At 46.6% G+C, this 23,635-nt stretch overlaps 1 protein-coding gene across 10 annotated transcripts in view; it reads right to left on the bottom strand.

Annotated features, from left to right (window-relative positions):
- KCNT1 (potassium sodium-activated channel subfamily T member 1) overlaps window positions 1-23,635 on the bottom strand; it is a 197,047-nt gene that overhangs the window by 106,231 nt on the left and 67,181 nt on the right. For 3 of the 10 annotated variants that reach the window (XM_053374817.1, XM_053374818.1, XM_053374816.1), the window contains exon 1: window positions 17,970-18,275. The exons of the other annotated variants lie outside the window; for them this stretch is intronic. In XM_053374817.1, coding sequence (XP_053230792.1) covers window positions 17,970-18,121 — 152 coding nt within the window. In that variant the 5' untranslated portion in view covers window positions 18,122-18,275. Of the gene's footprint in view, window positions 1-17,969; window positions 18,276-23,635 lie in introns of those variants that run through there. 10 annotated transcript variants of the gene reach the window in all.

The raw sequence follows: 23,635 nt of genomic DNA on the forward strand, positions 1-23,635 counted from the left end.
ATGTAGAGTGGTAAGATGTAGCCATCATAACTAGTAGTCGCTCACAGCTTTATGCTCCATGAATTTGTCTAATCCATCATGGAGTTCCATAGACTTTGATCAATGGGTTCCATTGAAGTACATTTCTTGCAGCAGCATCTCTGGCCCAAATTAAAAGCCTTTATTTTACAGCACTTCAAATGCAAAATAAATAAATAAATAATGAAAACAAAGTAATAATAAAAATGCATGCATTTGCCATTATTGCAAGTTCTTGCTGTGATGAAAGCAATTTCCTAGGAGCGAAAGGCATTAGCTTTGGAATCTTGCAGGTCAGCAGTTCAGATCAGCAATGCTCAGTTCTCCAGGGGAATTTACATCTGAGAGACTAACTTCGTACTTGGCAGGAATGGAGATTCTTGAGAGAGCTAAAAGGCACTAAGAAAAAGCTCCCTAGGACAGAGAAACAGCAGCAAGCCAACTGCATTCCTTCTCTAAGATACATGGAAAGAACCAACACTCAGGTTAGATTCACACATGTATACTTTCCACTTCAGGACTTCTATATCAAATGGTTGCTTGCACCAAATGCTTGAGACATCTTCCTAGCCCTAGACTAATCTAATCTACCAGTGGCATCAATACATAGGGCAGTCCCATGGAAAAGAATCAATGGACATAAATTGGACATCAGAAATTGCAATATTCAGAAACCAATAAGAGAAAATTTAAATTCCCCAGGACTAGGGAAGCAAGAAAAGGCATCATTTCCCACTCCACCTTGCATCCTTTGCATGCAACACAGCTTCCATTCTACTGCAGTTCGTCTTCTGCCTAAAACCACATTATTCATCTCTCTGTCCACTGTGGCAAAATCATATGACATGTAAGTGATATTACTGTTGTATTTTTCCACCCCATTCATCCCATTCAAAGAAACATGCAAAAGAAAGTGCAATCGATTACTTATTGGCTAATTAAACAATCAATGGCCTTTTAAATGGGGTGGGGGTGTTATTGTTTTGTTTGTTACTATGTTATGTATTTGTGTGTTTTTATATAGTAAACCACCCTGTGATCCTAGGATGAAGGGTGGTATAGAAATTTTAATAATAATAATAATAATAATAATAATAATAATAATAATAATTGTCAGAGCTGCCCAAGGTCCCAGCTCACAAAGGACCAACGCCGCTTCGTTGTTAAGTATAAAAGTCTTTATTGAAGTTCAGTTTCACTTTCACAGCCGCAGCGTGCAGCCCTACGTCTCAAACTCTAGACCGCTGAAGCTCCGTCTGAATCTCCTCCCCCCTGACACCAGTTTAAGACTCTAGCCTTGCTCCACCTCTTCCTCTGCTCTTTCCTCCTCTGGTTCCGCCTGTCCGTCGGGGTCTCGCCCTTCCTAGACTCTTCTGACGCTGAGTCCCCTGAATCTTCCCCCTCCCTCCGGCGGGCTTTAGGACCTGGTTCCCAATCCGGGTTTCCTGCTGTCCCGCGCGCCTGTACATTTGAACTTGGCGCGCGCGCCCAGCCTGCAACCTTCCTCCTGACCGTTGCACTGCTGCTGTCACTGCTCCCCCCTTCGGGGAGGCTAGCTGGAACTGACCTCCCCTCCGTTCCCCCACTTTCCGATGGAGGCGTGGTCAGCCCTGACTCATCTTCTCTCCCCGCTGGAGGAGACGCTGGTCCTGACACATGTGACTCTTCCCCCCCACTACGCTCTGGTGGGGAAGCTGGTCCTGATCCCCCGCTGCTGCTTTGGGAGTCCCCGCTGGCCCCTTGTTTCTGGTGTGCCCCCCTGGGACCCCCCTTGCCCTGACCATCGGCGCCCCCTTCTGGGAATCTTCTGATTCGCTGGAGAAGCTCATGGAATCTCTCGGGTCACTGTCATACTCCCCTACACTGCCCTCGGATTCCTCCCCTTCACTCTCCATTTCCTCTCTCCCCTGTGCTTCTGCTCCTGAGCCCCTGACAATAATAATATCACTTGTTGGCTAAAAGCAAGAACAGCAATCCAGCATTTGCTGGATTGATTTCCATTCCTGACATGGGATGTATAAGCGAATGCCAGCAATTTCCACTCCTATCTCTACTTTCTTTGGAATTCTCTGACATCCCTAACCAGGGCACACTGCTACTGATCTTAATATGGCTCATGATTGGCTGGGAACACTGAAGAGTGAGAAAAGAATGGGTAGCCAGACTGAACTAATAAGTGTTATAAGAACTTGTTCTTGAACTTGCTTTTCTCTCCTCACTGCTATTTCCTCAAGTGTTATGTCTTATTAATGAGCCTGAGGACAGGGACCATTTAAGTACTGGTTTTTCTGAGCTTTAATGACAGCCTTTTTGACTAAAGGTGTGGGGAATAAATTAGGGCTGTGTGCTGGCTCCAGGTGAATCCTGGATCCTGAATTGAATTGAGCTGATTCAGGTTGACTTGGGATTCAAATGGAGAGGGTTGAGGTAGTCCCAGATGAGAGCAGGTCAAAAGGAGGAGACAGACAGGCAAGCAGAAAGGAGAAGAGAAGGGGATGCACACCCAGACTGCCTGGGTAAAGGTAAAGGGACCCCTGACCATTATGTCCAGTCGTGACCGACTCTGGGGTTGCGGCGCTCATCTTGCTTTATTGGCCAAGGGAGCCGGCGTACAGCTTCCAGGTCATGTAGCCAACATGACTAAGCCGCTTCTGGCAAAGCAGAGCAGTGCACAGAAATGCCGTTTACCTTCCCACCGGAGCGGTACCTATTTATCTACTTGCACTTTGACATGCTTTCGAACTGCTAGGTTGGCAGGAGCAGGGACCGAGCAATGGGAGCTCACCCCATCGCGGGGATTCGACCTTCTGATCGGCAAGTCCTAGGCTCTGTGGTTTAACCCACAGCGCCACCTGTGTCCCTTAGACTGCCTGGGGAGCTCACCTGAAATATGAGAGGGAGGGGCAGGCTTTGGGCCTAAACAAGATTAGTGTTTACGGGTGCATGTATCTGCCATGCAGACTGTGAAGCCAGAACACACTGTCATTTCTTTTCCGTTCACCTTTGCTCTGAAATTGGATAATCAAAATGTCTGCAACACTATGGTGCTCTTGATGTAAACGAACGAACAAACAAAACACCTTAGAAACTCACAGCCTTGGATCGTGCATTGATTATTCATGACCCTGCTGGGGATTCTTTCCATTTAAGAGGAATTATACAGCTCCATGGAACTCAACAAGCCATGTTTATGATGTGAGTGGTGCTTATGGCATCTCAGGCAAAAGCGCTGACTGAGTAAGGCAATGGCATAACTTCTGGCTGACCTGCTAATCATGCACCACCTACAAAACCGTCAGAGTCAAAAGGAAAAGCAGTGAGGCAGGGGTGTCACAATTTTACAGGAGGAGAAAGCAGAGGATGTGGTAAATAGGTGCAGAATTCAACAAAATCTGAGAATTCCTCAACATTCTTTTTTTTTAAAAAAGCAAAGAGCAAGTTACATATCCTCCAACATTTCTCCGATGAAAATAGGGACATACTATTCAATTATTGGGACCCGGGTGGTGCTGTGGGTTAAACCACTGAGCCTAGGACTTGCTGATCAGAAGGTCGCCGGTTCGAATCCCTGCGACGGGGTGAGCTCCTGTTGCTCGGTCCCTGCTCCTGCCAACCTAGCAGTTCGAAAGCATGTCAAAGTGCAAGTAGATAAATAGGTACCGCTCCAGCGAGAAGGTAAACGGTATTTCCGTGCTCTGCTTTGGTTTCACCTGAAGCGGCTTAGTCATGCTGGCCACATGACCCGGAAAAACTGTCTGCGGACAAACGGCGGCTCCCTTGGCTAGTAAAGCAAGATGAGCGCTGCAACCCCAGAGTCATTCGCGACTGGACTGAACTGTCAGGGGTCCTTTACCTTTACCTTTATTCTATTATTATTATTATTATTATTATTATTATTATTATTATTATTAGTTCATCTGACTGGGTTGCCCAGCCACTCTGGGCGACTTCCAACATATATAAAAACATAATAAAATATTAAACATTAAAAGACCTCCTTATACAGGGTTTCTCTCAGGTGTTTTGTAAAGGTTGTATGGGATCAAATCACAAACCAGGACGACTTCTGTAAATCTGGGACAGCCCCTAGAAAATAGGGACACTTGGAGGGTCTGAAGTTACCCTATGATCAACCAAGAGTTGGAGGGCACCCAAACAGGTGCTAAAACTACTAGGAGACTGGAGGGGGGGTTACGGCTCTCAGAGCCCCTACACAGCTCCTCATTTCCACCCAGGACCAATGGAAGAAGGATAAATGATACAGAATTTGTATTAAACACACACCCATGTATTCATTTGCTTAATGTATGCTGCCTGTGGGATTTCACATTCCTGGAAAATAAATTTGGTTTTGGATTGTTTTGGCTTTACAACATAGGGATGAACCAAAGCGGGTGGGAGGTGGATGGGCAGAGGTGGCACTATGGAACTGCCAACTGTGTGTCCCAAACTATTGGATCTTTGGGTCCTGATTCAGCAGTCCTATACCAGGCTGCAAAAACAGGGCCAACGAGAAGCCGCAGCAGGAGTGAGATGCTGTTAGCTTGTAACACCTTTGCTCAAAGACCTGCTACTGGGACAAGTTCAAGGTGTTACTATTAGTATATAGAAGCCTGGGACACGTTTACCTGTAAAGTCGCCTGTAAAACCCATATACAGTGGTACCTCGGGTTACATACACTTCAGGTTACATACGCCTCAGGTTACAGACTCCGCTAACCCAGAAATAGTGCTTCAGGTTAAGAACTTTGCTTCAGGATGAGAACAGAAATCATGCAGCAGCGGCACGGCGGCAGCAGGAGGCCCCATAAGCTAAAGTGGTGCTTCAGGTTAAGAACAGTTTCAGGTTAAGAACAGACCTCCAGAACGAATTAAGTACTTAACCCGAGGTACCACTGTACCTTCACTCAATTATTGCAGTCTGTGGAACTGGCATTGTTACAGGTGCCAGAGAGTACCATACCCTCCATACCCAACGAACATACCACACCAAAAAAAATCCGGGAGGGACACAATCTTCCAGGACTGCCTCCTCATTTTTTCTTGCTAGAGAATGGCATCCATTGTGTATGCCATAATTTCGTGTGATTTCATGCCATGTCCCTCCCCCCCCACACACAAAAAAGTGCATTTTCCGGCATGGCACCCAAAACCACACATTTTAGGACACCGCACAAGATTGTGGCCCCAAAGAAAGCTCCTTGGGGCATGAGGAATCGTATGAGATCACAGTGTACAAAATGGTCACCATTCTTTCATGAGAAAAAGAACAGCATGACCTGTTTCCCCCCCAGGACCCTTGCTTTGGAATTCCCTGCCTATTAAGGCAGGCTCCTTAGCTGTACGTTTTTTACACCTGTTAAAAACATTTTTATTTAAACAATCCTATCTAGAAAGGTAGGATGCTGACAGGTGTTTTCATCTGTTGTTGTTTTTAGTTTATTATGGACTTTAATCTTTATTATTACAGTATTTGACTGTTTTATACTTTTAAATCATTGTTTTATCTTTTTGTAAAACACTTTGTTTATTTACAATCAAGCGGTATACAGTGGTACCTCAGGTTACAGACGCTTTTAATCAGGTTATTTAATTCCCAATTAAATGTACTATCAGGCAAGACAATCATGCTGTCAGCCCCAACCCGCCGTCCGCTGGCACCCAGCCACACTCCTTTTGCTAGATCCACATTGCTCCAGTTGGACCTGTTCTGACCCAGGACAATCTAGGCCTGTCTCAGCCTGTTGTGGATGGATTCTGGGTCAACGCAAATAGGCCCACTTCAGCTCATTATCTGGCATTTGTCCAGATCTGCATTCCTAATATGTTACCATCCTCTGCTGTTGTCACTGTAAGTAATGGCCTGTTTATGCATGCAACAAGTTTCAGATTAATTATTACGCAGAATATAACTGCTACTGTGCTTGCAATAAAATGAACAAATTGTTCAGGGGAGAATTAATTAACAATGGTACTAATGCATGAATCAAGGTGGGGATGGATGCAGTCTTTGGATAACTGCAGTCCAAAGGCGGGGAAATCATTTTTCTTCTGGGGGCCATGTTCCATAGTCATAGCTACAGGCCAGGGAGACTAGCCAGGTTTCTTGCCCCAGGTGAAGCCTCCAGAGGGGCGCCACTGAGGCTCCCAGCCTGTGTGTGTGTATGCAAAAGTGCACTGAGTGTGTGTGTGCCCAACTGGGTCTTTGACCCAGATGAAATATTGCCTACTTTTGCCCCTGCCTTCTTTGTAACCCTCTAGAGGCTGCGTGCAAGCTTTGATGAGTATCATCAGACCTTGCCATGTGACCTGACCTAGCCAATCTTGATGGCCCTTCTCTGATGCTTCCTTTTCTATGGTCAGTATCCGCCAAGTGACTGTGTAATGCAGCCTCCCTTCTAACCTTGGACCACATCTCCCATCATCCCTGACCACTGACCATACTGGCCCGTGCTGATGGGAGTTGTAGTCCAAAACGTATGAGCACTGTAGTTCGTTTGAAAAAGGTTCCCAGCCCCAGCAGTAGAACTTTCTAATATGCCCTTAGTGAAAAATGTAAGCAACTCTGCAGAATTCCTCCTGCTGGGTTAGACAATATCACTCATTAACATGCCAGCACTTTATAGCCTTGAAAAAGATAAGCACCAAGCAAGCAATAAAAAAAACACCATCTCAAACAGCCTTGGAAAGATTTGAGGTTAGCTTGCAGAATAAACATTCTGGGTGCAAATCACAAAGACGGTAGATGCCAACAGTGCTTTTTTTATTTTAAAAAAATCTTTAGGGGTACTCTCATTTCCCTAAAGGTAAAGGGACCCCTGACCATTAGGTCCAGTCGTGGACGACTCTGGGGTTGCAGCGCTCATCTTGCTTTATTGGCCGAGGGAGCTGGTGTACAGCTTCCAGGTCATGTGGCCAGCATGACTAAGCCGCTTCTGGTGAACCAGAGCAGCGCACGGAAACGCCATTTACCTTCCCGCCAGAGCGGTACCTATTTATCTACTTGCACTTTTACCTGCTTTCAAACTGCTAGGTGGGCAGGAGAAGGGACCGAGCAATGGGAGCTCACCCCATCGTGGGGATTCGAACTGCCGACCTTCTGATCGGCAAGTCTTAGGCTCTGTGGTTTAACCCACAGCGCCACTCACGTCCCTCTCATTTCTCTACTCATATTGAAGTACTGCCCCTCAATGAGGCCAAACTTAGATTCACAAAATTTTTGGGGTATGCATCCCCCCGTGTCCCCCCAGAAAAAAAGCACTGGATGCTCAACACCAGCCCACAAAACCAGCATTGAAAGCAAATATGAAATTAGTAAAACATTTAAAACACATATAGGTCATGAAATCATTTATCTGGAAACAGAAGAGTTTCCAGCAAATAATAAAAGGAAGGGCACACCTGTTTAACATCAATAAGCAGGGGGTTCTAGAGAGCCTTCTCACACAAAAATATACGTTGGGGGGACTGCAGGTGTTTTCATCTCTGCCCATCCCTGAACACATGTTACATAGGGTTATAAACCCTGGTTAAACATGTGGTTGGAGGAAGAGAAGGAGACTCATGTAGTCAGTTTCAGTTCTTCTCACTTTCCCAATCTTACTTTTAGTTCTTCAAATTTCCACATTAGTTTGCTTTCTTTTTCCTTTCATGAAAATTCATTACCATTTCAGTACAATTTTCTCCTAATAAACACATTTCTTATGTAATTATTCCAAATGTACATATTTTTGCAGAACGATTTCTGTATGTATTTCTGTATGTGATGTTCCACTATAATATGCATTTTTAGGCATACTTTACACTAGCACATGGGGGGAAAGGCATTTTTTCGGTAGGTGTGAATTGGATAGACTTGCTTTTAAATGTGGGTGTAGCAGAATTCCACACCCCCACAATCCCTACACTTCTTCCTACTCACTGGGAGAGGGTTCCAGATTTCCATGACAGGGGGGATATGATGGCAAAGGGTGGCTTGGGAATATAGAACAGGGTTGCCATATTTCAAAAAGCAAAAACCAGGACACCCCAAAAGTAGGAAGACTCCGAAAATTGCCGAGCTTTTTTTTCCTAAAGAAAAACCCGAAAGTTGGGTTGTGCTAAAGGGCTACATCTGGCTCTAAGGTTGAGTACATTTGAGCAATAAGGACCATTTTGAGGTCCCATTTTGCACACAGAGAGAGAGACACACAAATAAACAAACAAGCCACACACAACTGCAAGGAATCCCAGAATGAGAGAAAGATGGGCTGCAGTTTCCCAGATCTAATTTCGGAAGCCCACCAAAATTGTATCAAGGCGCATAGCCATTCCCTTGCCATGCCTCGTGTGCTTTCAAACAGTCCATCATCAGGAGCAGCCCAAGATTAATCAGGCAGACACGGGGAAAATGAATCGGCAGACATCTGTAGGACTCGCATCCCACACAAAGAGCTCAATTTAGATTTGTGGCAGCGTTACAAGGAGAAGGAAACTAAAGCAATATTGAGACAGATGCAGAATGGTACTGCACACAGAAGGAGGAGAAAACTGCAGGAGGCACACACAGACACCCCCTCTTTCTCTAGCCCCTGAAGAATCTTGGTTTGGAGAAAATACCCTAATATGGCTTAGCAGCTACAGTATGCAAATTATGTGAAAGAGTGGGTGTCTTAAGTAAGACCAGAAGAAGATCCCTGCTGATTGGGGGAAAGGGCTGTAGCCCCATTGTAGGGTATCTGCCTTGCATGCAGAAGATCCTAGGTTCAATCCCTGGCTGCCGTGTTAGCTGGAAATGTCCCGTCTGAAATCCTGGAGACCCAAATCCAGTCAGCATATACAATACTGAGCTAAATGAGCTAATGACTCAGAGGAAAGCAGCTTCCTTTGTTCGAGGAATTTATTTTCTCTACTATGTTATTTAATATTACAAGGGTGTTGCTTATTGCTTCCAACACCATTGGTTGGCATGTGTCTTTCTTCTTGGGAGACAATGGAGGAATGCTCCCTTGGGGGTGAGGTCAAGCTGTTGGAAGGTCGCAGCGCCTGCTGTGGCTGTAGAGACTGATGCGGGAAGGACCTGGTCCAACACCACTCATATTGTAAATTGCTTTGGAAACTGATTCTGAAACCAATAGATAAATAGTACAAGGAGGAACAAAGGAAAAGGAAGGTGGAAGAGGAGGAGGGAGAAGAGCCTTCCTGGATCAGACCACAAGTCCACATAGTTCAGCATCTCTACTTCCAAAAGTGGCCAATCAGATACTTTCAAGCAACTCCCAAGCCCTGCCACACTCCTCCTCCTCAGCGACTTGTAGAAATTGCATGAGAACATAGGAAGTTGTCTCATACCATGTCATACCTTTTCTGCTTTCAAACCGTCCTATCTAGCACTTTGAATAACCACAGCCTCCCCTCAAAGAATCCTGAGAACTGTAGTTTGTTACAGGTACTGAGAGGTGGCAAAAGACCCCCTATTCCCCTCTAAGAGCTACAGTTCTCTGGGAAGATGGATTGACTTTTAAAACATTCTGAGAATTGTGAAAAGTTTGCATAAGAATACATTGTGAATACAATAAACAAAATTGCATTGAGTTGCATGCAACATTAGTAATAAAAAAGGCCCACTGTCACTGAAATTAATCAACAGTACTAATTTAGGGCTGTAGCCAATGCTAGTGCTACTAAGAGCAGATCCACTGAAATTACTGCACATGAGTAACTTAAGATCATTAACTTCAATGCACCTGATCTGAGCATAACTGAGTTGCATGCAACCCTCAGTATACCAAGTCTATTAATTTCAAATTAATTGGGCCTATTCATTCAGTGGTGAAGCTGCATGCTCCGGCACCAGGGGCGGAGAGCAGGTGGGGGCGTGGCTGGGCAGGGAGTGTGTCCCAGGGGCATGGCACATTGCCCTCGGGGGCGTGGTGTGCATCCTGGGGGCGTGGCATGCGTCCCAGGGTCGTGGTGCACCACCCACGGGGGTGTGGTGTCTGGTGCATGTCCAGGGAGTGGCCGCAATGGTACCCCCTCCCTGATGGTTCTGGGGGCGATGCGGCCCCCGTCTCCCCGTCCCCCCATCAGTGTATTCATTTCAACTGAGCAAAGATTAGTTGAATGTGACTCATCAGATGAGGGGAATATATTTGGGGGGGGGATATGCACATTAGTACCTTATTTTTCGCTCCATAAGACGCACCCGAACATAAGATGCACCTAGTTTTTGGAGGAGGAAAACAAGAAAAAAAATATTCTGAATATAGCTGTGCAGCCTGCATTCGCTCCATAAGACACACACACATTTCCCCTTGCTTTTTAGGAGGGAAAACGTGCATCTTATACAGCAAAAAATACGGTATATCAGGAGGCATATGCATGAAAGTAAGTATGGGTTTTCATGTGCACTTAAAAGAAATGGTGTTGTGGAGTGTGCTGAACTGAAGACTGGTAACTACAGGAACTGCGAGAAGCAAAACTCAACACTTTTGTCCTGTGCTGCTATACACACACAAATTTTGCAGGTGGCAAACTCTCTCGTTGAAGACTTTAGCCCTCTAGTGTAGGATAATCTAGTCTATACTCTGCCCTGCCATTTAGGATCATAGGAATGTGCCTTATACTGAGTCAGACTATAGTCAAACCAGCTCAGTATTGTCTACACTGACTAGCAGTGGCTCTCCAGAATTTCAGGCAGAGATTTCTCCCAGCCTTTACTGGAAACGCCAGAGATTGAACTTCGGACCTTCTGCAAGCGAAACAGAGCTACACTGCGCTACAACCCTTACTTAGCCATTGGACCATTTAGCTCAGTATTGTCTACACTGACTGGCAGCAGTTCTCTAGGACTTCAGGCAGGAATCTCTGCCAGTCTTACCCAGAGAGTGCCAGTGGAGATTGAATCTGGGACCTTTGCATGCAAAGAAGATGCTCTGCCAATGACCTACAGCATTGCCCTGAGTCTCCTCTATTTACAACACTTTTGTGCAACTTACTCCCTTTCTTTCGCCATTATGTGCCTTTAGGTGAGACATTAAAAATGTGTGATCTGTGGAGTGATAAAAACAGCATATGCTTTCAAACAATCAGTTCTTCTGAGTTCTTTATAGAAGAAAACTAATTTGTATTCCTGGGAGCAGTTCGCAAGATGGATTTTCTTTTCACTTCTTACTTCTATTCATCACATTAAGTTTTGTCTCAGTAAAAAAAACAAAAACCCCAAAAACCACCTCTTACAGTAGAAGAAGCACTGGTACCCAGACTAGAGGAACTGAGCTGATCAAGACTAGAGACCGGGAGAAGCTTGATCTGGTTCACATTGAAAGGCAAACCTCCTAACTTGCACTTTCTGGAACAATATGAGAACCAAAACAAATCATCTTTTAAATTTGCACTTATCCAAATTTTACAATGCACTTCTCCTGCCAGGTAATATGTGCACACATGCATATAACAGGGAATAGTCACTAAAGGCCCAAGTGTCCTCTCTGGGTAGGAGTGCATTTTATCAGCTTCATCTGGTTCACCAACTATGGTTGTTCCTGGTTGGAGATAGCCTGCCCACTGCAGTCCATGCACTGAAAACCTTGAGGCTAGATTACTGTATGTGGGGCTGCCCTTGGATCTGGCTCGGAAGCTCCAGCTGGTGCAGAATGCTGCAGTCAGATTGCTGGTCAAGAACACGTGACACCATTGTTAGAGCAGCTGCATCTTCTACCGAGCCAAGTTCCAGGTTCTTGTGTTGATTTACAACCCCCTGGACATCTTGTGATAAGGGGCTGTGGCAGACCACCTGCTCTGAATGCAGAAGGTCCCTGATTCAATCTTCAGCATCTCCAGGTAGAAGTGGAAATGTCCACACACACACACACCCCGCTGCCCTGAAACCCTGGAAAGCAGCTGCCAGTCAGTGTACGCAGTAGTGGGCTGGATGCCCTGAACTAGATGCACTGACGGCCTTGGTGCAAGGCAGCTATGCATATTACAGCATTGGAAGCAATTGGGCTGGATACAGAATAGCAAGGTGGAGGGAAGAGTGATTATATTGCCCAAAGATATGCCTAGGATAAAAACCAAAATTCTATGGGGGCAGCTTCCTAAGTGCAAAACAGAGAAGTCAAAGACAAGCCTGGTTAATATGTGGTAGGAGGGATGGGGCCTAAAGCAATAGCTTGTACACCCACCCCCACCCCCTCCAACACTGAATGAGTGTATATTTGTGAATACTGTGGGGTGTGTTGTTGTTTTTTGTATTTATGTATTTTTATGTTTTTATATTTTAAACCACCCTGTGATTCTTGGATGAAGGGTGGTATAGAAATAAAATAAATAAACACAAACGCACAGAGACCAACCTCCATGCAAGCCCCTTGATTTTCCATCAGCCAATTATTAGGGCTGAGATTAACATGGGACACTTTTCGTGAACTTTTTAGCAACTAGTGGATTAGGTGGAGGTGCCCTTCTGCCCAACTCCCCCAGGTAAGCTGGCCTTCTGCTGGCCATCACTGCAAGAGCTCCAGCTCTGTTGGTGCACCACCTCCGCTCCTGCCTGTTAAATGCGTAGGTGGGAATATCATCACAAGAATGGCCATTTGGCAGCACAAGAGGGGGAAAGGCTGGGCCTGTTCCGCTGCCCTTGCTATCTTTCTGTGCCTCCCACTTTCTGCTGTGAGCAATGGGGTTACAGATGTGCAAAGCCCCACCACTGTGGTGGTGCGGAGAGGTAAGTTAGGACTGTGCCCTGTGAAAACCAACTCCACTATTCTCATTTTTCAGACTGTGTTTGCCTGTTCAGAGTGACAGCAGTGCTGTGGGGCCTCATTCTCACTGCCTTTGTTCTACCTCAGTAATTGCCCTGTGAAACTAAACTTTGTTGGCACTACCACTTTTTTTGTGTGATCTCTAATTGGTCGGGGCCATCCAGGAAGGAGAAGCAGAACTAGGGGGAAAATGTGAGACAGAAACAGTGGCTGTTATTGGCCAGAAGCAGCAATGGAAAAAAAATTGCATTTTTATGGAAGAGAAGATTTTGGGGCACTACTTTCAGTCCAAAAATTGAATGAGGAACTTTTGATACAGTCCAAACAATCATTCAGCATTTGATAACTTGCAGCTGAATGCATGAATGGACTCCGTTAAGTCTGCATTGATGACAAAGGCTTGTGAGAACACTGTCTCTATAATGTTAAATCTGGGATCACCAATCATACATGAAAGTCTCAACGGACTAATGCAGTAATGAGTGGTGCTGTGACAAAATTTTGTTCTACCTTTTTAAACATTCTCTATCAATTTATCTAGTAGGGTGGCCACTGACACATCTCCCCACATCCCTCCCCCCCAAAAAAAGAAAGAGGCAGAAAAGGGACAAAGATCACCATAAAATTTGCTAATTTATATGAACAGATACAAATTTAAATATAATGGGTTGTATCCAATTAAGTTCTACTCAGAGTACATTAATTGAAGCCAATGGGTCTAAGTCTGTTAATTATTCTGAGTAGGACTGGGTATAGCTCAATTACTATAATTTAAAACAAAATACTGCTGGTGTGATTTAATACATCTCACTAGCCTAGTGGGGAAGACTGACCAGGTGAGATCCTAACCAGGTGATGAGGCAGTTTCAAGGCTCCTAGTCTCCCTTTCTGATGGGTCTTTATAAAACTGGAGTTGGATTGGAGCATCCTTCAAAACAAAGGACTTCTTCAAAGGACCATCCTCTGCCAGATCTTCAAATAGAGGTTCATTTCCTGTAAAACAGGGAGCACAGCCACCCTAATTCCTGGTCCTTATCTGGTCACCCCCTTATAAGAACTGGGGTTTTGCAAGGACAGTCAGTGACATCAGCCCGCCTGAGAGTCCGTACCTTTGGGATGCAATCACAGACAGAAGAACAGGCTGGTTTTGGGAGCCCTGCCAACAGCATATCCCTATGCCTGCCTATACCTGGGATGCACTTCCTAGAGGGCATAATGCATTAGTCATGCCTTTCCAACCCGTGTGAAAATCTTTCAGAAGCAGAGAGCTTGGATGTGACACGAATGCTTGGGAAGAGTGCAAGCAATTCTAGATGCCATCGCCCTGCTCCTAAGCCCATTCACAGATTACCCCACTCTTAAGCTTATTCATGCATCACTACACTCCTAAACCCATTCATGGCAAGGCATGTCACACCAATTGATTTCAATTAAAATATCTGCCATGCCCAAGAGGGAATTCCATCCTGTCCTGCTGGCTTGCTGAGGCTACTCAGGAGGCGAATGGGGATCTGTGGATCACTGCAGGCCCCTAACCAACAGTAGGTCTCTGTTCCCTGCATTCAATTCAGCTGCTGGCTTGATTAACACCCCAAAGGCCATATTCCTTCCTGTGGAACATTGGGGGGGGGCACATGCCCACAGTGGGTGAGGCCAAAAGCAAACATATAAATGTGCATGTACAAGTATGTGTGGCTAGCTCCTCCATACATTCACATGCTACTCTCTGTCTTCCATCCAGCTGAGCAAGAGGCCTGATCAGAGTTCAAGGGCATATTCCATCAAGGCAAAAACACTCAAAGAGGGTTTGAAGCAGGATCAGTGAGGTGGGTTGCCTGGAGGCCAGATGGAGAGGCCTGGAGGCCTGCATTCAGCCCCTGAGCCTGAGGTTCTCCACCCAATGTAGGACCTGGAAGAGCAGCCCCTAATGGTCAGCTCCTTACCTAAAGATCACTTAGGAAACCAGGAAGCTGCATTCTAATAAGTCCCACCATTGGTCCATCTAGCTCAGTACTGTCTACACTGACTGGCAGTGGCTCTCCAGTGTCTCTCCCAGCCCTACCTGGATATGCCATTGGGAATTGAAACAGGGGCCTTCTGCTGTTTCTCGTACTTCTTGATACTGCTAACAACAGGTGATGCAGCAGGATTTGGCATCACCAGCCCTGGACACCCAGGCTCTCTGTCTCTGCCCATTCTTGCCCCCTTGAATATGTGGCACTCAAAACTGCATGCCAATGTCACACCTTCCAAAAAGGAGAACCCAAAGAGTTAAAAAAACAAGAGATTACACCAGCAAGAAAATCTACTGGGTCAAAAGTGGGAACAGTGGTCGCTATGAAGAAGTGGTAGGGGACATTTTTCAGTCAGGCAAAATGGCTCAAGGCAGAGAGATGGTGAAGCAGGACTAGTGAAGCAACCTTCACATGAGAAAGGTTCTGGTCTCAAGGAGTCCCGTGATGGAGAGCCCTGGAAGGCTGAGGTTCCTCACCCCTACTGTAAAGCCCATAGCCCTCCAAAGTACTGTTGACATGGATTTTATCTACCCATGTCGATATTTTGAAGAGCAAAAAAGAGGATGTTATTGCAACTGTGATTTTAAATGTCCCTAACTGTATGTGGGCTATAGAAGCACCAATATATTACAGAGGGGGGCGGGCAGGAGAAGAGAAGAGTCTTCAACCACCAGTTATGTCTATATCTCTTCCAGAATTTTGGCACATTTAAAAAATCCACCGGAACAGAAATTTTACCCCTAAAAAAGAGGATGTGTCCTGGAAAAAGAGGACACATGGCAACTCTACCTGTTTAGCCCAGGAACAGCATGTGTTCCAAATACAATCACAAGGAACCAGGCTCTGTGGGGTTATTAATTATACAGCATACTTCTTGTGTCCCATAACTCCCACCCACAAGTACATATGTGAGGTTACCCCCACTGACTTTTATGAACTTCACAGAGTGGGAGGAAATGACAACATCAGTACCACCCAGTGCATGTCAAAGCAGAATCAGGCTCAGGGTCTCCCTAATCCAGCGGTTCTCAACCTGTGGATCCCCAGATGTTGTTGGACTACAACTCCCATCTTCCCTGAGCTCTGGGGACCCACAGGCCTGCCCTAGCTAGTATTTGAATCCACAGTAGGTCTTAAGAAAAGAAAGTATTTCACACAGTGCAGAGTTAAAATATTAAAATTCGCTCCCAGAAGAAGCAGTGGTGGCCACCAATGGGATTCTAGTCATTTTATCAGCTTTGGTCAATATATCAATGATGAGCCTAAATGGCTGGGGAACAGATTGCCTAAAGAAGCATCTCTTCCCATACCTAAGTGTCCAGTCCTCAAGACTCTTCATGAGAGAGCCTTCCCCAGGTCCACCACTGCCATCTAATGAAGTGAGGCAGTGTAGCCTCTAGTAAGGGAGCCTTTTCAGTGATGGTGCCCTCGTGATGAGATGTTTCCCCCTAACCAACCACAAATACCATTTCAGCAAGTAGAATTCCCTATTCAAAAAATTGGTGGTCACATATAATACTCTCATTAAAGGACTAATTCATTGTGGGAGTGCAGTCTCATGGCACAATTAACACATTACATCAGAGCAGGGGCCAGCAATTTGACATCTCTTGGGGTCCTTGGGCACACTTGGGGTCTTCCCTTAGTGTCTATAAAACCTGGAGCTTTCTGCACCTCACTGCCCCCTTGGTCATGAGGTATTGAGGGAACTTACCTTGTTTTGCCTTGAAAGATACCTAGAGCTAAAGGAAGAAGTTGGAAAAGTGATGTTCTTTCCAACTCCCTCTTTTGGGTAGATTTCCTGTCCCTCACTCAGCAGAATGACCAGGAAGGTCCAAAACTGGTGCAAAACTGGCTTACCGCATTTGGAAGTCAGTGAAGTAATACACATTGCTACCTAATGCATGGCTGACTTTTGCTTCAAGGGGGGGTGGGGGGTGGACGGAGGAGCTGCAAGTGGTACTCAACCCTGCTGCTGGCACCTGTCCATCGCCACCCTTGCCAAGATCAGTCCACAAGCCTGAGCTCATCCATTCAGAGAAGCAAACAAGTACCTAGGTGCCTTTTTGCCCTGCAGAAGAAGACCTGCTATTTCCACAGCTGATTTTCTATGTGCCCCTGCTGTTCCCCCACCGCTGCCCGCCTGCCCGCAAACACACACCAGGTAGATCCCCTCCCCTAACAAGGAAATACCCGCCTAATTAGACAATCCTTTTCATGAACTGCCTTGTTTACATGGAGCCCCTTCGCAGTCGGGGAATGAATAAAAGGCGCCAGCTCGCCTTACAATCCAGCGATATATGCAGTACATACAGTGTTTCAAGATTTAGAGAAGACAGACAGACAGACAGACAGAGCATGCCGGTAGGCGGGCTGTGGAAGGATTGATGGATATAAGAGAAAGGATGGAAAAGGGATGCCATGGAACAGAGGTAAAGCGGAGAACTCGGTCCTGCATCTATCTGCAATGCTGGGATCATTCATTCAGGCTGTGAGCAGCTCGCCCCACCTCCCAAGTGAAATGGACGGTTTCAAAGGAAATGCAAAAACACCTGCCGATTTCGGAGAAAAGGCTTGCCCACCCCTTGCCTGTTAACAGATGTGTACCCAGAAGATAGTGTTGCATTTTTGATTTGATTATTTCCCCTGGTTAATTTTCTTTTATCTGCATGCAAAACCTTGGTGCGAGCGCGAGAGAGGGAAGGTTCTTTACGCAAAGGGGTGTATTTTCCAAACCTTGTGCTCTTGCCTCTCCAGACAGATTCCAAAGATGGTGCATAATAGCACACACCACAAATTGGGAAGACTGGGGGAAAGGGCTTCGGCAACCCCCCACCCCATCCCTCGCACAGATTAATGCACACTGCAAGTTAACAGGGGCTGAAGTCACGCTTTCAGGATTTTCAATAACTGGCATGCAGCAGTTTTGTATGCTTATTTGAATCTCATCAGGGTTTGGTTGTTTTGGAATCTTTGGTCTTAGTTAATAATGGCACCCCCCCTCCCACGAGGGAAAAAAACAACAACCAGGTTTGGGATGTTAAGGAGCATGGGTGTGGGTTTACAATAAAAGGGAGGGGGAATCCAATTTTCCACATTTTTGCTCCAATAAACCCATTCGGCTCCTTGCTATGTCCGAAGTCCACTACGGGGGGTGGTCATCTCCACACTGAGGCATGCAATGCTGCAGTACCTGTGTCCAGTTTCGCTGCCCAAGGACCCCAGCCTCCGCGCGGGTAGCAAGGGGCTGACCCCCGGGACATCCTCGGTCGTTGCCAGAGGCGGGATGGTTTTCTGGTGGGCATTGCTCTCGGATGGCGACTTCTTCAGCTTTGCCCTGGCCATCGCGGAGGCTTCTTCGGAGATGGGGGCTGCCTTCACTTCCCCCCTCAGCAAGAACTCTTCTCTCTTCTTCCTCCTCTTTCACTCATAGCAATCCTTTGCTCGAAATGCAGTTGGGTCGAGAGCGGGAAGCACGTACCATTTTCCCTCTCCCAGGCACACAACACGCTCGCCGCCCCCCAGACAAAGCTGCATAGTGGAACAATCCTGCCCTTGTGGATTTATTGTGGTACTGATGAAGGGAAGCTCTGGCTGGCATGGTGGTGCAATGAATCAGGTGGCATGCAGCGGAACCGTGGCAAGATGAGAAGAGAAAGTGCTTCCCCTGGCTAATAGGATTTATGCTGGTGGCACTTCCAATGCCTTGACCAGTTAATATGATGATAGGTGATATTTTTCAGTGGCTGTAGTGGTAAAATGCTGAAGTGCAGGAGCTCATCAGAGAGCACTGTATGAAGAGCCCTAGAGAACCCTATAGCCTTGCACATGTGGATAGACCCCACATAGAGTAATAGAATTGGAAGGCGGTCAAAGGGTCATCAGGTGCAACCCACAGCAAAATATAGGCAGGAATTTTGACTTCAGTGTCATAGTTTGTACAGGCACAGGTGGGTTGAATGTGGTCCTCTGATCCTCTCTATCTGGCCCCTGAGACTCTTCCCCAGGCCACACATCTCAATAGGTTTGCTCCACCTCCTTAATGACATGAGTGCTTTTGCCTGGCTGGATTGTGTCCTTGACCTGTGATAATGCCTCTGGCTTGCTTGCTTGCTTGCTTGAATGAAGGATGGAGAGAGGGGTGTGCTTGAAAGCCTTGTTGTCACCTCATTCTGCCAGTTACCCTGGTGTACATATACATATGGGGATGCAGGTGGCGCTGTGGGTTAAACCACAGAGCCTAGGACTTGCCAATAAGAAGGTCGGTGGTTTGAATCCCCACGACGGGGTGAGCTCCCATTGCTCGGTCCCTGCTCCTGCCAACCTAGCAGTTCAAAGGCACATCAAAGTGCAAGTAGAGAAATAGGCACCGCTCTGGCAGGAAGGTAAACGGCGTTTCCTTGTGCTGCTTTGGTTCGCCAGAAGCGGCTTAGTCATGCTGGCCACATGACCCGGAAGCTGTACGCCGGCTCCCTCGGCCAGTAAAGCGAGATGAGCGCCGCAACCCCAGAGTCAGTCACAACTGGACCTAATGGTCAGGGGCCCCTTTACTCTTTATCTTTACATATACATATGCAACGGGAGCGCACACACACACACTTTTGGCAATAGAAGCAAGCAAGACAACATGCGAGTATTTGCTAAAGCAGGAAAGGGGAAGCTGCAGCCATTCAGAAGTTGTTGGACTTCAGTTCCCATCAACCCCAGCCAGTATTGGTTGTTTTTATATTGTACATCATTTAAAAAATAATAATAGTGGTTTATAAATGATTTAAAATAAAATTTAAAAATATTAAATTTGCTTTCCTCTTCATTTCCAAACCAGCACGATGTGATGCCTATCTGCATTCATGCCTGCATGAATCAGGCACCGATGCCATTAATGCAAGTGAAGTCACCTAAAGAGAATTGCCTCCTAGTGTCTACTTCGGCGGCAGCTGGTGCCTGCTGAGCCTAGTGAGATGGAAGGACAGCACGGGGCATCAGAGCCAATGACAGAAGGAACCAGCTTGTTTTAGGTTTGCCTTCCTCCTCCTCCTCCTCCTCCCTGCTTGAGTTCTACAAGGGCAACACTGAAACTAAAGAAAAGGAGAAGGCTGACAGTCAGTGCTGACAACCCCTGGAATGGATGTAAGGTTTGAAAGCACATTAAAGTGCAAGTAGATAAATAGGCAGCACATGGAAACACCATTTACCTTCCCGCTGGAGTGGTACCTATTTATCTACTTGCACTTTGATATGCTTTTGAACTGCTAGGTTGGCAGGAGCTGGGACCGAGCAATGGGAGCTCATCCCGTCACGGGGTAGCAAGTAGATAAATCTGGTAGGAAGATAAACGGCGTTTCCGTGCAGTTTTAGCTAGAAATATAAATGTTTCTAGTTAGGGAGACCACTGAACTGACCCCTCCAAGATCTACATTTTGCATGCATGCACCAACTGTCTGAGGACTTGCTTTTTAAAGGTCACAGCAGTGGGGTACTTCACACATACCCTATAATTTTGATTTAAATGCACACTTCTTCCGGATTTGCATCCTTGGGAGCAATTTAACAAACAAAAGCCACCGCCCATCACTAGAAGGAAAAGCTGTCTTTCCTATATACTTTCCCACCCCCCAAGAGGGTAGCACACCTGAATCACAGACATAAAATAAGCAAGTGTGCCCTTGGCTCCTGGCTCCACTGATTAATCAGCTTAAAAGCTTTTAGTTGATTAATCTACTCCAGTAACTCCCAAATGGCACAAGTGAGCTAAAATGATTCACAGCCACTAAATAATGAACAATAATTCAAACTCCCTAAAAGCTTTAAAAGTCAGAGGTTGGGGATCTTTTCCAGACTGGGGGCCACATTTCCTGCTGAGTAGCCTCTGAAGGGCCACATGCTAGTGGTGGGCAGGACCAGAGGCAAAAGAAGGTGGAAGAATGAATGGGAGTTCATTCACCCACCCCTTTCTGTCCTTCATCCAGGAAAGCAAGGAGCATAATCAGAGCTGAAGGGCACATTCCAGATCGTCTGGGTCTGAAGCAAGGCCAATGAGGGGTGTGGGCTAAGAGCTAAAAAGGGATGCTGGAGAGGGGGCATTTGGCCCCTGGGCCTGAGGTCACCCACCCCTGCTTTAAACTGGTCAATCAGTGGTGGCTGCAACTTATGGGCACATTTTTATCATTGTACATGTGTGTCTATTTTTGCTTCTGCATACTACCGTGAGGTCTTTGCGGGGTTTTGGGTTTGGAGGGGCTTTTGGTGGCATGCTAACAAGAGAGCCACTAGTGTGCTGCAGCATCAAATCATTAAACAATTAATGTCTTCTACAGGTCCAGAGCTCCCATCCCTAGAGTGGAGCCACTGCTGGCTGCATCTCTGTGTGATTCACTGATCTGGCCGTGTCATTTTCCAATCAGCTTCTGCTGGCTGCAGGGAAGAGGGGTCAAAATTCCACCATGGTTCCTGTACCACATACAATCAGATCATCCTGGTGCAAATGGCACAGCATTGAAGGATGCAGATTGATATCCTGTGCTTTCTGGAACGTAATGACGTTCCTGAGGATGCTCGAAAGCATCATTTCTCATGATGGAGAGGCCAGCAAATGCCTCTCCTGGCTTCAGTAAGCAATCCTCATGGATAATTCACTGCCCCCTATTCTCAAAAAAATTTGCTTGCACTTGGGAAGAGGGAGAATAGACAGGGAAGGCTGCCTAGCAGTAGGGTTGGGAATTCCTATTTAGCCTCTCTTGAAATGTGGTGGAGTTTGGGGGTAGGGCTGCTGGTGGAGGAAGAGGAGTACGGGGGGAGCAGTGCGATCCTGGTGGGGTGCCATCATGGCTGCCCCCCCACGCTGGGTGCCACGCCCCCAGGACGCGCGCCATGCCCCTGTGGGTGGCGCACCATGCCCCTGGGATGTGCACTAGCCCTGCCCCCGCCTGCTCTCCACCCCCCCTCCTGGTGCTGGAGCATGAAGCTCCGCCACTGGGTAGGGCTTCCATTTTGAGACGCCCCTCCCCAAATTCACACTGAAGCATAAACACACCCATGCTTCCTTGCCCCCTTGCTCTCACACACCTTTGTTGTTGTTGTTCTTGTTTAGACGTTTAGTCGTGTCCGACTCTTCGTGACCCCATGGACCAGAGCACGCCAGGCACTCCTGTCTTCCACTGCCTTCCGCAGTTTGGTCAAACTCATGCTGGTAGCTTCGAGTCCAACCATCTCATCCTCTGTCGTCCCCTTCTCCTTGTGCCCTCCATCTTTCCCAACATCAGGGTCTTTTCCAGGGAGTCTTCTCTTCTCATGAGGTGGCCAAAGTATTGGAGCCTCAGCTTCAGGATCTGTCCTCCCAGTGAGCACTCAGGCCTGATTTCCTTAAGAATGGATAGGTTTGATCTTCTTGCAGTCCATGGGACTCTCAAGAGTCTCCTCCAGCACCATAATTCAAAAGCATCAATTCTTCGGCAATCAGCCTTCTTTATGGTCTAGCTCTCACTTCCATACATCACTACTGGGAAAACCATAGCTTTAACTATACGGACCTTTGTTGACAAGGTGATGTCTCTGCTTTTTAAGATGCTGTCTAGGTTTATCATTGCTTTCCTCCCAAGAAGCAGGCGTCTTTTAATTTCGTGACTGCTGTCACCATCTGCAGTGATCATGGAGCCCAAGAAAGTAAAATCTCTCACTGCCTCACACACCTTTACACACACACAAACACACGAGTGCAAGGGCACTTATTTTGACTGTTTTTGGATCACTTGGGGTGGGGGGAATAAAAGCCTCAGCTCCCTAGGAAACTTGATGCAGTCAAAATGCCATCTTCACACTGCTTAGAAACTGAAGATGTTAAGGAGGATAAGCAGCAGAGTAAAGGAGTGGAGATCCCAGGGAAGGATGGAATTTGGCCAAAAGTCGCATGCAACCCTTGGGCAAAGGTTATCCATTCTAGGTCTTAGATCTTCTGGAAATCTTTGCCTGGTTGAATTTCCATTAGATGGGGAACTTACAGCCCTGTAGTTGTTGTTGAACCACAGCTCCCATCAGCTTCAGAAAACGGGGCTGATGCTGAGAAATTATGGGAGTTTTAGTCATATGTCATCTAGAGGACCAAAGCTTCTCCACACCTGCATCAGAGGTTGTTTAGGGTAGCACAACCAGTGTGGTCGCATTGGGTGCCGCACTGCAGGGGGTGCCAAAACAATGCTATAGAATGGAGCATGAGAGGTGGGGAGGGGCAATAAATTTTAGCATTGCCCAAGGAACCACTGAAATATGAGAGACCAAAGTCTGCCACTACCTACATTAGAGGACTTCATGGTTACTGTTCTTTCGACATCGTATACAGTGGTACCTCGGGTTACAGATGCTTCAGGTTACAAACACTTCAGGTTACAGACGCTTCAGGTTACAGACTCCGCTAACCCAGAAATAGTACCTCAGGTTAAGAACTTTGCTTCAGGATGAGAACAGAAATCATGCGGCGGTGGTGTGGCGGCAGCGGGAGACCCCATTAGCTAAAGTGGAATCTCAGTTTCAGGTTAAGAACGGACCTCCAGAACGAATTAAGTTCTTAACTGGAGACAGCACTGTAATCTGAGTGGATATGGAAGGGGCTATAGAAGCAAGCTGTCAGTCTAAAAGGAACATCAGCACCTTCAAAGCCAAAACCACCTTGGGGATTCCCATTAACCAACTCAGAACTCTTTTAGGCCAGCCAGATCAGGTTTCTATCCCCTCCTGGGCAGGTGAATGTGAGGTGTAGCAGTTAGTGGTATAGGCGTTAACTAGGATCTGAGAGCCCAGGGTTCAAATCCCCACAGCCATGAAACTCAGTGGGTGCCCTTGGCCCAGTCACTCACTCTCAGCCTA

The sequence above is a fragment of the Podarcis raffonei genome, chromosome Z, assembly GCF_027172205.1.
Source record: "Podarcis raffonei isolate rPodRaf1 chromosome Z, rPodRaf1.pri, whole genome shotgun sequence".
Taxonomy (NCBI): Eukaryota; Metazoa; Chordata; class Lepidosauria; order Squamata; family Lacertidae; genus Podarcis; species Podarcis raffonei.